General features: G+C 37.3%; 2 protein-coding genes across 2 annotated transcripts in view; one reads left to right on the top strand and one right to left on the bottom strand.

Moving 5' to 3' along the window:
* Positions 1-11,292: 11,292 nt before the first annotated feature.
* Positions 11,293-13,509, top strand: LOC131439652 (probable cysteine--tRNA ligase, mitochondrial). Its single transcript, XM_058610941.1, has 2 exons — positions 11,293-11,423; positions 11,862-13,509. Exon 2 carries the CDS (start codon positions 11,865-11,867, stop codon positions 13,395-13,397), a length of 1,533 nt encoding a protein of 510 aa, XP_058466924.1. The 5' UTR covers positions 11,293-11,423; positions 11,862-11,864; the 3' UTR covers positions 13,398-13,509.
* The window catches only part of LOC131439651 (proteasome-associated protein ECM29 homolog), a 28,361-nt gene continuing 27,985 nt past the window's right edge, over positions 13,500-13,875 (bottom strand). The window contains exon 9 of the mRNA XM_058610939.1: positions 13,500-13,835. Within this exon, the coding sequence (XP_058466922.1) occupies positions 13,630-13,835 (206 nt within the window). The 3' untranslated portion in view covers positions 13,500-13,629. The remainder of the gene's footprint in view (positions 13,836-13,875) is intronic.

Raw genomic sequence — 13,875 nt, 5'->3', positions numbered from 1 at the left:
TTTTTTTGCAAATTTGGTATATGTGAAATGAAATTTCACACAAAATTTGAGTGATAGTTACTCTATTTTTGTACATGTACGAATAAAGTATTACTCAGTAAATGAGTAGATTTTACCCAAATATCGTTTCCAGTGGAAGAACTCAAATTTGAGTAACTTCGGAGTTACTCTAAATTAGAGTTGTTCCACTTTTTCTGTAGATGAGTGAGATCTTACTCATTTTTGAGTAACTATTTTCAAGCGTGTATACCGATTACGTTGAACCCCTCGCGTTTCGAGCCCCAAACACTGCGATGTTTTGATACTCATCGCGACTTGTTTTGTGAAAATTATTTCCACTTGATATCCCAAAACAATGTCTGCTGTATTTCAGGTAAACCGACAAGTTATTGTGAGAGAGTCGACCCAAAATTCACTAATTTTCGTGCACTAAACAAGGTAAATGCGTAAAACAAATGTATTACTGTTTGTTTGTTTACGTTGCAATCAGCTGATTTTGAAGTTCCGATTTTGATCTCATCAAGATGGCGTCGTGACAGGAGGCCGGGGATGCGTTCTAAACTTAATGTACACGCTCATTCAATGTTACTCTCAAGTGAGTAATTTGTACTCTCTTTTACTCATTTAGTTCATATGTCAAAACACGCTTACTTGTGGCTACCCAGTGAGTGAATCGAAAGTACTCATTTTCAACAACTATGAACAGATGTCAAAAAATGAGTAGAATTTAAAACTGTCACCGTGTCAAAGTAACTTAACCGCGCCATCCGACGTTTTAAAGTTTTTCCGGATGGATAAAATTAAAAGTGTTATAGACAGCGAGTCGTGTCAGGCTCTAGCTGGTAAGTAAAATACATTAAAATGCATTTTTACATTATGCAATAAAAATACAATTGAACTACGAATAGATTTCAATCGTCCAGTTTGTGATTGCTTGGTGGATTGATGCCGAGAGAAGCAGAACTGTTCCGGATACATGTTTGAAAAAAAAACATTGAATTGAACATATTGCACATGTGGGTATTGCAATAAAACGTAATTATTTTTTAAAAGTTTTGAAAGCAATTTATTTAAACATTTTCCACATATTTACAAATGTCAACAAAAGAGTAAGTTCTACTCAAATTTTACGAAAAGCATATTTACCCAAAATTGCGTAATACTTACTGTACTCAATTTTGGGTAGGTATGGTTTTTGCGAAATTGAGTGACTTTTGACTCAATTTTGAGTAGCCACAAGTAAGCGTGTAGACATCCTGACATTTTTTTTAGAAGAGGGTGGATGTGTGGGTACAAAGGAATTCATAAAAATCAATGAATAGCACGCCATGACGAATTGGGGAGGGTATGACTGCAACAGTCCAATAGTCCAATCCACGTGCGAATGTGTTGGTGTGGCTATTCTCAGCAGTTGAAAGGTTAATGCTAGTGTGAGTATGTCGAAATAACCCAGTGAATTTTGTCGAGCTGCATCGTGCCAATTATTGAAGACATATATGCAATAAAAAACACTGCAATACCAAGAGAACAGTTGAGAAAGATATAAAATCGTTCATGAAACTCTATATCACGTAATGGAACTGTCTTCTACTTGGTCCATTAGTTCATAGCTTACAAAATTCTATATGCATTTTTCGCAGTGTATGATTATGAGTCAAAAATGTTTTACCTCAGTGTAAAATTGAACCCGCAACAAACTTTGACTTCGGCTCGCACACATTCGAATTTCGTATATGAATAGTTCTGCGCACTGTGCATCGGTGTGAGTAACAGAGACGTCAAATTGCTCAATTGAATTATTAAAGAACAGCTTCTGACATTTCATTACGAACAACCATACACGCTTATTTGTGCTAACCAAAATTGAGTTAAAAGCTACCCAATTTCGCAAAAACTATACCTACCCAAAATTGAGTAGAAACGGTATTACGCAATTTTGGGTAAATACGTTTTTCGCAAAATTTGAGTAGAAATTATTCGTTTTTGTTGACACTTGTAAGCGAGTGGAAATTACTCATTTTTTCATTGAATATGGATAGATTTCACGTTTCTCAACAACTAAAAAGAAAATTTAAAGTTCTACAAATTTTCATTCAATTTCAGACGCAGTATTGTCTTCAAATTGTTTAGTTTTATGAAATAATTTCAGTTTCAGTAGAACTTTTAATGACTCCTCAAGCACTCCGGCAATTTTATTCACCGTTTTGCGAGCTGTATGTTTTTTCGTTTTGTAAATTACAATGGATATAACATCGTGAAGCATTTTCACTCGTGTTGGAATTTGAATGCCGAAGACGGAGAACGTTTTAAAATATATGTCTACAGCATTTCTAATAGAACTGTTTTTTAACACAACACCATCAACAATTACACAGTATGATCCAATTTTAAACGTTTCAGCTTCACAAACTAGATGCGGTACTCTATTTGCAGATACCAAGTAATCAGTCAGGTTCTGAAAAATCATGCAATTGATTGAATAGCGTCTAGTGGATTGAGAATTTCGTCTTAATACCTGAGTCCACTGTATAACCGGAGAAAATAGCAGCTCCTCTGGAAAATTCCAAATCTCCGCTCCGGATTTGTTGATCCCTTTTTTTAGTCAAAAATCCTCGCAGAAGCACTATGTAGAAGAAATTAAAATTAGTTTACATTTTTTTTTCAATAATTACTGTGAGTATACCTAGTTAAAGACGAAATGGATTAAATAACACTGATAAAATTTGAATATGACGACATATAGCTCATAATATTATATATAAGAATTAGACTATACATTATTTTTAAACCGACTATTTGCGATTTCTCAATTACAAAAGTTATATAACAAATAATTTCGTACCATTTACAACTTCCCTGAAACCATTTGGCACCAGAAGTAAGCCTTTAGAAAGAACGGCTGTAAAACCAATATGTCTTGAAACGATAGGATTCAATCGGTAGAATGCATCATGGACCTAAAATGTATAAATAATAGTTGCTAAATTGTATTTAACGAAATAAATGAGAGAGCTCACCATCTGCCCATGATATCTTTGGTATTTTTATCCTCTTTAAGTAGTAACTGGTGTAATGGGAACCAATCATCCGTACCCTTTTTAATCGCTGAATATGTTTCTAATGTAGCCATGCTTGTAGAAAGTATAACAGCTTTTCCCAATATTGAGTTCGGTATCGAATCTTCTGTATTCTCATGTCCGGCTATACGGCGGAATCGTTTCAACTCTGAGGGTGCACTTTTAATAATGTTACGCACTCGATGAAAAATATATCCACAGTGGGGTCCTTTTTCATATCCACTATGCCACCACAAAAAAGCAAACTGAAATAATCAAACATAAAAATTGGAAAAATGAATTTCGGAATCATAAAACAGATGATCGTTTTCAAAATACAAATTGCTCAATAGAATTATGTTCTTTTGTATCCATAGCCCTATATTATATTTTTTGCACTGGTTTTGATTCTGTGCTTTGATGACGTATGGATCCGGAACAGTTTATCATCCCTCGGCATCATTTCCGAGCAATCACGCATAGGGCATTGATAAACTTATTTTTATTTCACAATAGAGAAGTGCACAGTATAATGTAAACTATGTATTTACCAACTAGAGTCTGATATGACTCACTGCCCACTAGATCTCTGATTTTTTTCCATTTTGAACAATTTTAAATCTTCAAAATTTCAAACATGAAAATGTCGAATGAAGCTAATTCTACTCAGTGAAAGTTTTATATTTTACTCATTTTTTGACAGCTGGTCACAGTTTTCGAAAATGAGTACTTTTGATTCACCCACTGAGTACCCACAAGTAAGCGTGTAGAATAATAACACACCCATCTGACACCGGTATGTGAGCACCAGCCATTTGAAAGTATACCGATTACGTCGAGCCCCTCGCGTTTCGAGACCCAAACATTGCGATGTTTTGATATTCATCGCGACTCTCAAATTGTGAAAATTATCTCCACTTGATGTCCCAAAACACTGTCTGCTGTATTTTAGGTAAACCGACCAGTTATTGTGAGAGAGTCGACCCAAAATTAATTAATTTTCGTGCACTAAACAAGGTAAACGCGTAAAACAAAAGTATTACCGACGACACGACCAGACACTCCGAAGAAAAATTACCATTAAATTTGTCCGTTGACGATTTACCACCAGTTACCATAAATTTAGCAACCCCTTGATAACGGTGAAAATAAATTTATCGTGCAACACTGTTTAAGTTGCTACGAGCTAGTTACCAAGGGACCCTAGACTAAATAAACAAATAGTCTGCAAAAGAGATCACGGAATATGGGAAAGGCCTTGTATCAGGTATGTTAAGTCTGATTGGACTAAAGTTGAATAAAAAGTACAACTAATTTTTAATCGGTAGAAACAACGTGGCGAATCTGGAAGGTTCTCCATTCGAATCTTGGCGAGAGATGTATTATTAACCGACCACGAGTTTATTGCACGAATGCTACAACAGTCGCACCAGTAACTTGTACTTGGGAGAAAATAACTTTCAGGATCAATCAATCGATCAGTACAATTTGTGGATTTTTACAACAATTGATTTTTCGAAGTTGAAAAAGTACTATTGTTGACCGGTCCTGAGGTACCGAAAAGTTTACTTACTAAGCTGAAAGCTGGATCTCCCGCACAAAATGAAATATTCATAGGTCACAGGTACAACGAAAAATCATCACCACATTTCATTATTTTGTTTGTCGTTCTAAAGGCACAACGACGAAGTGAAACCGATCCAATGTATAAATTATTGACCAGGTCGAAAGACAAAAAATTCCTTCAGAAAAATTGCAAAAAGAAATTGGATGAGCAAAGCGTAGCTTTAACATTGTGCAACAATGGCCATTTTCCTAACTCTGTTAACTACCCTTTAAACATGTAATAAAATGTATTCTTTCGTTTCAATACTTAACATAAAATAATTAGTTTTCTATTAGTATCATCTTGCCAAAAATATTCACAGTTTTTGTAAAACTACGAATAAATATGAAAGTGGGAATGTATATTCACTCGTTAGTTACAAGGTAAATTCATACCAAAATTAACACCCATGTTCAGATTAAATGTACCACTATTAATCTGGCCATAGTATTCATTTAATACTATTCAGAATAGTTCCGTTTTCTACATGATCTTTGACCCGACCAAGTGCTGGGATATCTCTGCAACAGTACAATAACTGTTGTCGCTGCAGTTGAGGCGACGACACGACCAGGCACTTCGAAGAAAAATCAGCATTAAAACTGTTCGCTAACGATTCACCGCCAGTTACCACAAATCTAGCGACCCCTTGTAAATGATAAAAATAATCTTCTCGAGCAACACTGTTTAAGTTGCTATGTACTAGTTACCAAGGAACCCCAAAACAAATAAACATGTTTTGAAAGCGGTGGAATAGTTCTATTAGTGTTAAACTTTGTCCAAATTAACCAGAAATGCATTTAAATGAACTCGATTTTCGGAATTCAATCGAAACTAAGGATGAAACCAACGAACGAGGACAATGATCTGCTTACAGCGATTCATCCGTACACTTCAACTGCTAGCTTTTCTGGGCAGTAGGATTCGGTGTAATATACCGGTGTCAAAATTGTTTTGTGTCGGTTGATTGCGCAGAAGTGGAAACAGTATTTCACCTTGTTGGCCACTATTCGAGGATTACTAGTGGAATTCCACAAAGAAATCATTTTACCGTACGTTATACAGGTACCGCAGAGCACTAGCCTCGCTCAGCTCGTTGTCGGTCATTTCCATGTCTTCCTTCTCAAACAACGGTTTCAAGTCAAGACATGAATTTTGAACTTGGCTTTATAAAAGACATAACTCATACTCCTCATTTTTTACATTCCGCTCAAGTCAGGTAAATCCCTTAAAATGTTCCGTAATATAATAACCGATCTGAAATTTATTTTGTTTACATTCATCTTGCCTTCGATATGCAGTAACCAAGGTTATGGTGACTGTTATTCAAAATCAATAAATATATCAACTTGTGCTGCCAGTTTAAAAAAATTCACTAGCGTTTTCGATTTGACATTTCCAGCTACTGAGGGGTAGTTAAATTTACGATACAGTTTTGATAGACGAGTGGCAGGTCCCCGCATAGCGTTTTGGCTACCTGGGCAGCCATGGCCACCAGACGGCTACCAAAATTGATTCAGTGACGGTTGTCAAATCCTATTTGACAAAGCAATGTCGCCTGTATCTAAGTTAGCCGAGCGTTTTCATCTTCTCACCTTCGCGGAAAATGTCAATGATTTCAATGTGGAAAAATCCTGGTGGATACGGTTGTATCGTTTGAGTTGTATAACTGCCAGCGGTGAGGCAGTCGGTCACCAGAATGTCTGCCAGCTATATTTTACCAGCTGGCAGCGTTTAGTCAGCCGTCTGACAGCCATGCATATGCGGGTCGTGTCGTCGGTTGAGGTCTGGAAAACGCACGCAGCGATAATCGTTTTTATCACGTTCATTGGGCAATCCAAAACGTCGCTACAAGTGCATCACTACACGAATAAAGCGCGGTACTTGCGACATCTTATATCTCACGTCGCACGTGAGAATAATGATGGTCGCTGGAAGTATTTTCCAGTTTTCAACTGTAACGAGAATACGCTACCGATTCCAAGAATGCTTGCTGGCGTCCACAGGTAAAAAATCAACTTTGGACGAGCGAAAATATTTCGGATAATTCAATGTAACATTAATCACATCACTCCACATTTATTTACATTCTACATGCCTTCAATAAATAGTAACCATGGTAGCTGTCATAAAAATCAATAATTTATCAACTCTTGTTGCCAGTTTCAACATTTTTATTAGTGATTTCGTTCTGACATTACGAGTTACTGAGGGGTACTTAAATTTGCGATACAGTTTTGATAGACGAGTGGCAGGTCGTGTCGTCGGTATTACTGTTTGTTTGTTTACGTTGCTATCAGCTGATTTTGAAGTTCCGATTTTGATCTCATCAAGATGGCGTCGTGACAGGAGGCCGTAATAACATCGAGAAATTTGCCACCTATTCATTTACCATCGTGGTTATGAGTTGTGTATACCTTGGTTGAATATTGCTCGCACGACGTAAAATACACTGGTGGCGTAATAAGACAGTTTTGGTTGTGTTGGTAATTTTCTCACGAAATTAAGTATGGCGCGCCGGGATTCAAGCATGTAAACATAAACAAACGACCAGTTCAGATCGGGATTTCACTTCTAAGTTACTCCAGTTGTCGCGCAGCCTTGCGAATCTTTGACACTTATTGAAAATCTGGACATTTTTTCTTCAAGGGCTTGCAAGGTAACGTCGAAATATAGAAAATTTTACACACATCCGATTCTGTTCATTTCGTTGGAGGAAGGATTTGGCGGATCGCACTGTAGTATCTATTACAGTTATTATGGATAATGGAGTGATTGTGCTGTGGGTGGCATTTCAAATGCAGGTGATGAAAACGATTGAAACATCCCGGAACAAAACACCGCATTTCACTGTCAATATTTTCGCAAACAGAATCAACTCTAAATATTTTCATAAAAGCAACTCCCGAAACGTCATTTGTTTATGTTTTTCTTCTTCACGTCTCTCTGTTATTCCAAAATAAAGTGACAACCGCACTAACACATAGAAAAACGTGATCACCAGGTATTTTACATCGTGAGCAAGACATTGAGGTTTCTATGCCCGGTGAAAAATGAGTGGCGGCCCTACTGAAAAATGGGTGGCCTACACGTTTCCTGATGAAAACAAAACAATATGTAAAAGCGATTCACACGCAGCATCAAGCGGCTATCACCTGAATGGAACGATTACGGAACAACAACATTAATTGTAAGCAATTCATATGAAAGGACACTACGTCAAGTTCACGGAACTTTTTAACGTCGGATACGTGAGCAATATTCGGCTAAATAAAATTAATAAACCAATATGAACGTCGACCGAAGTTGATTGATCGTCTGAACTGTGTTAAATGCATTCGTTTCCTGATGAAAACAAACCAATCTCATTTGCATTTGTGGTTGTAAGTGAGCTGTAAGAGAGCCTAATACTTGCTGACTGCAGATTTTTTTTCAGATTTACAGACCCTGTCTGCAGATATTTGAAATTTTTACCTGGCATCTCTGCCTCGAACGGATGTACGCTGTAAACATTCGAATGTACGCAGTAAACACATCATTTTCGCCAAAGACTTATTTAGATTCCACAGTGCGATCCGCCAAATCCTTTCTCCAACGAAATGAACAGAATCGGATGTGTGTATAATTTTCTATATTTCGACGTTACCTTGCAAGCCCTTGAAGTAAAAATGTCCAGATTTTCAATTAGTGCCAAAGATTCGCCAGGCTGTGCGACAACCAGAGTAACATAGAAATGAAATCCCGATCTGAACTGGTCGTTTGTTCATGTTTACATTAGAGTGCCTATAACCAGAGTGATGACATCTCATCCGTAATTTTGGCAACAATTCAAAACATTCCATTAGCTTTACATTGAATTGACAGGTCGTTTGCTCGTTTGGAACTAGGAGCTGTCATTCCAAACGAACAGCTGTCGCCACTCTGATTATAGTCACTCTAGTTTACATGCTTGAATCCCGGCCAGCGTTGCCAGGTCATTTTTCCAAAAAAAAAGAATAAGAATCTCGTCAACATAAGTTCACGGAAATGTCACCAAAGCTCATTTTGGGGTGAGCAAAAAAAAGGTCTCGTAGCAACCTTTTCTCCTGTCTATCCATGCTATCAACGAAAATCGGTATTTATCTGTACGATCCGTGAGTTATCGGTATTTTAGGAGTACATATCTGTATTGCGGTATAGAGGTCAAATATTTGTATAAATACCGATAAATCGGCATACCTGGCAACATTGATCCCGGCGCGCCATACTTAAGGAGCAAGACTCTTTGCAAGCGTATGAGTAATGTCAACAATGTTTGCGTAAAAACAAATTCCGGCGCTTCTTTTCTTGATTTCAATCAATAAATCTTCCATATGGTTGAAAAATAAACCAATCGGATCATTCTGCTTAAAATTGCAATTCAAGAAAAGCGAACTCTAAAACTCTTCCGCTTTCCTTAAAACTGCCCGAGAAAAAATATTTCAGTTTCATTCCTGTTAAAATTGTCCAGGCGAAATTGCGTCATTATTTCGCCGTACGTGTCTTGTTTATTTTCCTCCTCTTTCTTTTTTCTTTATTTTTTTTCGACTTCATTTGATATTCGTCAATCCCGTCAAAACGAATCTTGAGACGAGGTAAATAAGATTGAAATATGGGTATGTTTGGTAGTGAGAAAGTAATGTTTTTGACAATAACATTTTCCATGATATATACGAAGGGCAATAACTTATTTCCTTTCATATGTATCTTTTATTGAAAGATAAAACCACGACGCTTAAAATGTAGAACCGATTCAAAACGGTTGCCAATCTTGTATGGTAAGAATCCGACAGAAAAGAACCGTTAATAACCGCTAGGCGAAATTCTCTGCCGGAAACAGTTGTTGCATTGTTGCCAGACTTTTGCCGGAATTCTGACAGAATTCCGGCAAAAATGGCTGGCAGACATAATCAGCCGTCTGGGGGGAAATCTGCCCGCCGCGTACAAGTAGGAATACAAATCCATTGAAGCAGTGTTGCTAACTTTTTTATTGGGGAATTGAAATCTATATTCATAAAATGTAAGCAATTTTTCATCAAACGTTGCTAAAAAATTTATCAAAATTGATATTTCATCCAAAATGTCTGGCTTAACGTTCGTTTGAGAATAAATCATTGCTAAAAAAGATTGTTTGAAACTCAATCGTTCAAGCCACTTCCCACTTGTACGCGGCGGGTAGATTTCCCCCAGACGGCTGGCCATGTCTGCCAGCCATTTTTGCCGGAATTCTGCCAGATGCTGGATTCTTGCAATACAAGATTGGCAGAACCGTTTTGAATCGGTTGTACATTTTAAGCGTCTTGATTTTATTTTTTCAATAAAAGATACATATGAAAGGCAATAAGTTATTGCCTTTAATATAAACTAATCATGGAAAATGTTATTGCAAATAACGTTGCTTTCTCACTACCAGATTCGTTTTTTGTACGTACATGCGGGATTGACGAATATCAAATAAAGTCGAATAAAAAAAAGAAAAAAGAAAGAGGAGTGAAATAAACAAGACACGTACGGCGAGATAATGACGCAATTTCGCCTGGACAATTTTGACAGCAGCCGGAATGCAGCTTTCTGGCGGTTGCCAGAATTCCTCACAAGCGGGTTTGATAAACTGGTTGCACTTCATATATTGAGGTTTCTATGCCCGGTGAAAAATGAACGGTGGCCCTACTGAAAAATGGGTGGCCAACACGTTTCCTGATGAAAACAAAACAATATGTAAAAGCGATTCACACGTAGCATAAAGCGGTTATCACCTGAATGGAACAATTACGGAATTACAACATTAATTGTAAGCAATTCATATGAAAGGACACTACGTCAAGTTCACGGAACTTTTTAACGTCGGATACGTGAGCAATATTCGGCTTAATAAAATTAATAAACCAATATGGACGTCGACCGCAGTTGATTGATCGTCTGAACTGTGTTTAATGCATTCGTTTCCTGATGAAAACAAACCAATCTCATTTGCATTTGTGGTTGTAAGTGAGCTGTCAGAGAGCCTAATGAAAACATACACTCTCATTGAACATAACTCATGATTTGAGTTGCGATTACTCAAATTCATAAACTTAAACAATATATCAAAATTTGAGTAAAATTTGCTCAGGCCATGAGTTCTCTCGCATTTATTCATACAATAGAGTAAGCGTTGAGTTTTCAAACATTTGAGTGAAAAAAATACTTCAATTTTCGTTCAAGATTGACTCCAAACCGGTCAAAAGGACACGGGTTTGAAACACTTCTCAGGGCATTCTATTTAAAAAAAAGAATGACTTAGTATCTCAACATTTATGAATAAGAATGTTTTTATTTTGAGTGCAAAGATTTCAAATTTTGAATTAAACTCACTCAAATTTTGAAAAAAATATTTTTTTTTTATATTTTGAGTAAAAAATACTCAAAATTTGAAAGCTTTGTCTCTTAACTCAAAAATGAGTAGATAGGTGGTAACTCAAGTTTAGAGTACGTGCACTTTTGGTGAATTTGAGTGGTTTGTCACTCAATTTTGAGTTATGTAGAATGAGGGTGTAGATCTATGACATACGTACCAAATAAAGTGTACGTAATACACAAATTACCAACGCAAGTTAACTTGGTTTACTCTTGATCCTTAACTTCGTGAGAAAATTACCAACACAACAAAAAATGTCTTATTTCACCACCAGTGTGTTTTACATCGTGGTCCCCAGGACAACACAAAACAAAATTATATATCACCAGATACGCATCTCGCATCGGTAAGTAAAACATATTTTGGTGGAAATTTTTCACAGATAATGTAAAAGTTATGAACTAAATTGCCCCCGGTGAACAAGTAAACAGTTGAAACCGTGATAAAAAAATGATATCTAAATTTTATGGACTAAACCAGGAACTGAAGACGATCGTTCTCAAATAATTAGACTAGTACATGGTAACAAAAATATTTCCTTCCGTGGTATTTGATGATACTGTTTCTACAATCGTTTCGCATGGCTTTGCTACGATCATAAGTCCGGTATCATCTTCAAGGTCTAGGGACTGGACTTGTTCAGAAACATAATACTACTTATATGCATGATTATAAACATAATTTATGTAATTAGAAAATCAATTAATATTTAGTATAGAATTGAATAATCATCAAAATGTTTTATTGCTTCAACGTCTAATTACTACATTTATTTGATTTCCAGAAAATGATAACTCGATTACGCCACGCGAGAAATTTCTGCATCAAGTCAAGTCTCCACACGACACCCCAAATCTATTCGTGCAAAGCTCGCAAGAAAATTCCACTCACACTGCACTCGTCAAATGTCGCCAGTACATTCTACACGTGTGGTCCGACGGTATACGACACGGCACACATTGGTCATGCAAGTTGTTATGTTCGGCTGGACATTCTGCAACGGATTCTAAGAAGTCATTTCAATCAGAACATAGTTACAGCGATGAACATCACTGACATAGATGATAAAATTATTCGCAGTGCCGAAGAACAGAAAAAGCCATGGCAGGAAATATCCCGCCATTACGAAGAGGAATTTTGGGACGACCTCAAACGTTTGAACGTTCGTCTTCCGGATATTAAAATGCGTGTAACAGAAAATATACCGGCCATTATCGCATTCATTTCGAAATTATTGAACTCTGGCTATGCATACAAATCGACAGAAAAATCAGTGTATTTCGATATATCTCGATACCCGCAATATGGAAAATTGCAGAATATTCCATCGGATGAAATCCGTGTGGAAGGAAGAAAAAGTGCCGCCGATTTCGCTCTCTGGAAGGCAGCCAAACCAAACGAACCTTACTGGGACTCACCATTCGGGCAGGGACGCCCAGGGTGGCATATTGAGTGTTCGACGATGGCATCGCAAATTTTTGGCAACCGATTGAATTTCCACGCTGGTGGAATGGATCTACGGTTTCCGCATCACGAGAACGAGGAGGCGCAAAGCTGCTGCTACCATCAGGTCCTGGATTGGGTAGATTATTGGATTCATACCGGTCAACTTCACCTGGTAGGTCAAGGTAGCAAAATGTCAAAATCACTAAAAAATACCATCAGCATTCGAGAATTACTTGACCAGTATTCAGCTGATGAATTTCGCATGTTTTGCATGCTATCGCATTACCGGAACGCCGTTGAGTATGGTGACGAGACGATGACAGTTTCGGTAAATGTGTTGAAAAAATTCCAATCGTTCTTTGATGACTGTAAAGCGTATATTTCCGGTGTGAAACCGGCCGTCGCTATTGACGTGAGTTTACTACACACAAAACTGAACGAGGCGGATCAACAATTGGACAGTTATCTTCGCAATGACTTCAACACGGCGGGTGCCATTACATGCCTAGGCGATTTGGCTTCGGAAGTTAACAAAATGATGAATCACAGTTCCGAAGAAATAGTAATATTTTCGGAGGTTTCAACGGTTCAGGCCATCGCCAACTACATCCAAGCCAAATTAATCATGTTTGGATTTGAATCCGTTGACGATGCCAAAAGGGTAGTTCCTTTTAATGCCGCCGACAATCGATCAATAGATCAGCTCATCGAAAGTTTTATCGAAATAAGAGGCACCGTGCGAAATCAAGCAATACTTTCGAAAGATCGCAATTTGTTTGCGATTTGCGATCAAATGCGTGATCACCTTAGAGATGTGAACGTGGAAGTTAAAGATCATGGGAAAAGTTCCTCCTGGAGGTATGTGAAGCAATGATCGAGGTTTTAGGTTAGCGATAAATATACCGGGAAAAATACTGCTGCAATTTAACAATTTAGGGAAGTTCTCAAAATTTCCTAACCTTCAATATTTTGTGGATTCGTTGTAAAGAATGAAATTTATTCAATCGTAGATTCACAATAAAGTAAATGAAGTAAATAAGCATTGAAACATTATGAGATGAGTACTTGCGAGACTCGACATTTTTCATTCTTGAATCCACAAACTTTTACTTCAACTTATCCTCAATATCCTTCAGTCGACATTTTATCTCCGGTGCTGCGTCTTTCTGTAACACGATCGAAATCTGTTCGAATGTCTGTCGCACTAATACCAGCTCGGGACCGTTAGCCAAACAATCCCTTGTTTTCAATTTATTAATCAAGATCAGCATAATGTTGAGTGCCTCCTTCTTCAGTCCCGTGTGAGGAATTCCTGAAAAAAAACAACCGCTGTAATCGCAACACCATTGATT

This window comes from Malaya genurostris, chromosome 3 (genome assembly GCF_030247185.1).
Source record: "Malaya genurostris strain Urasoe2022 chromosome 3, Malgen_1.1, whole genome shotgun sequence".
In the NCBI taxonomy this organism is placed as follows: Eukaryota; Metazoa; Arthropoda; class Insecta; order Diptera; family Culicidae; genus Malaya; species Malaya genurostris.
Note: the sequence above shows the minus strand (reverse complement) of the source record. Positions and strands in the feature narration are given on the sequence as shown.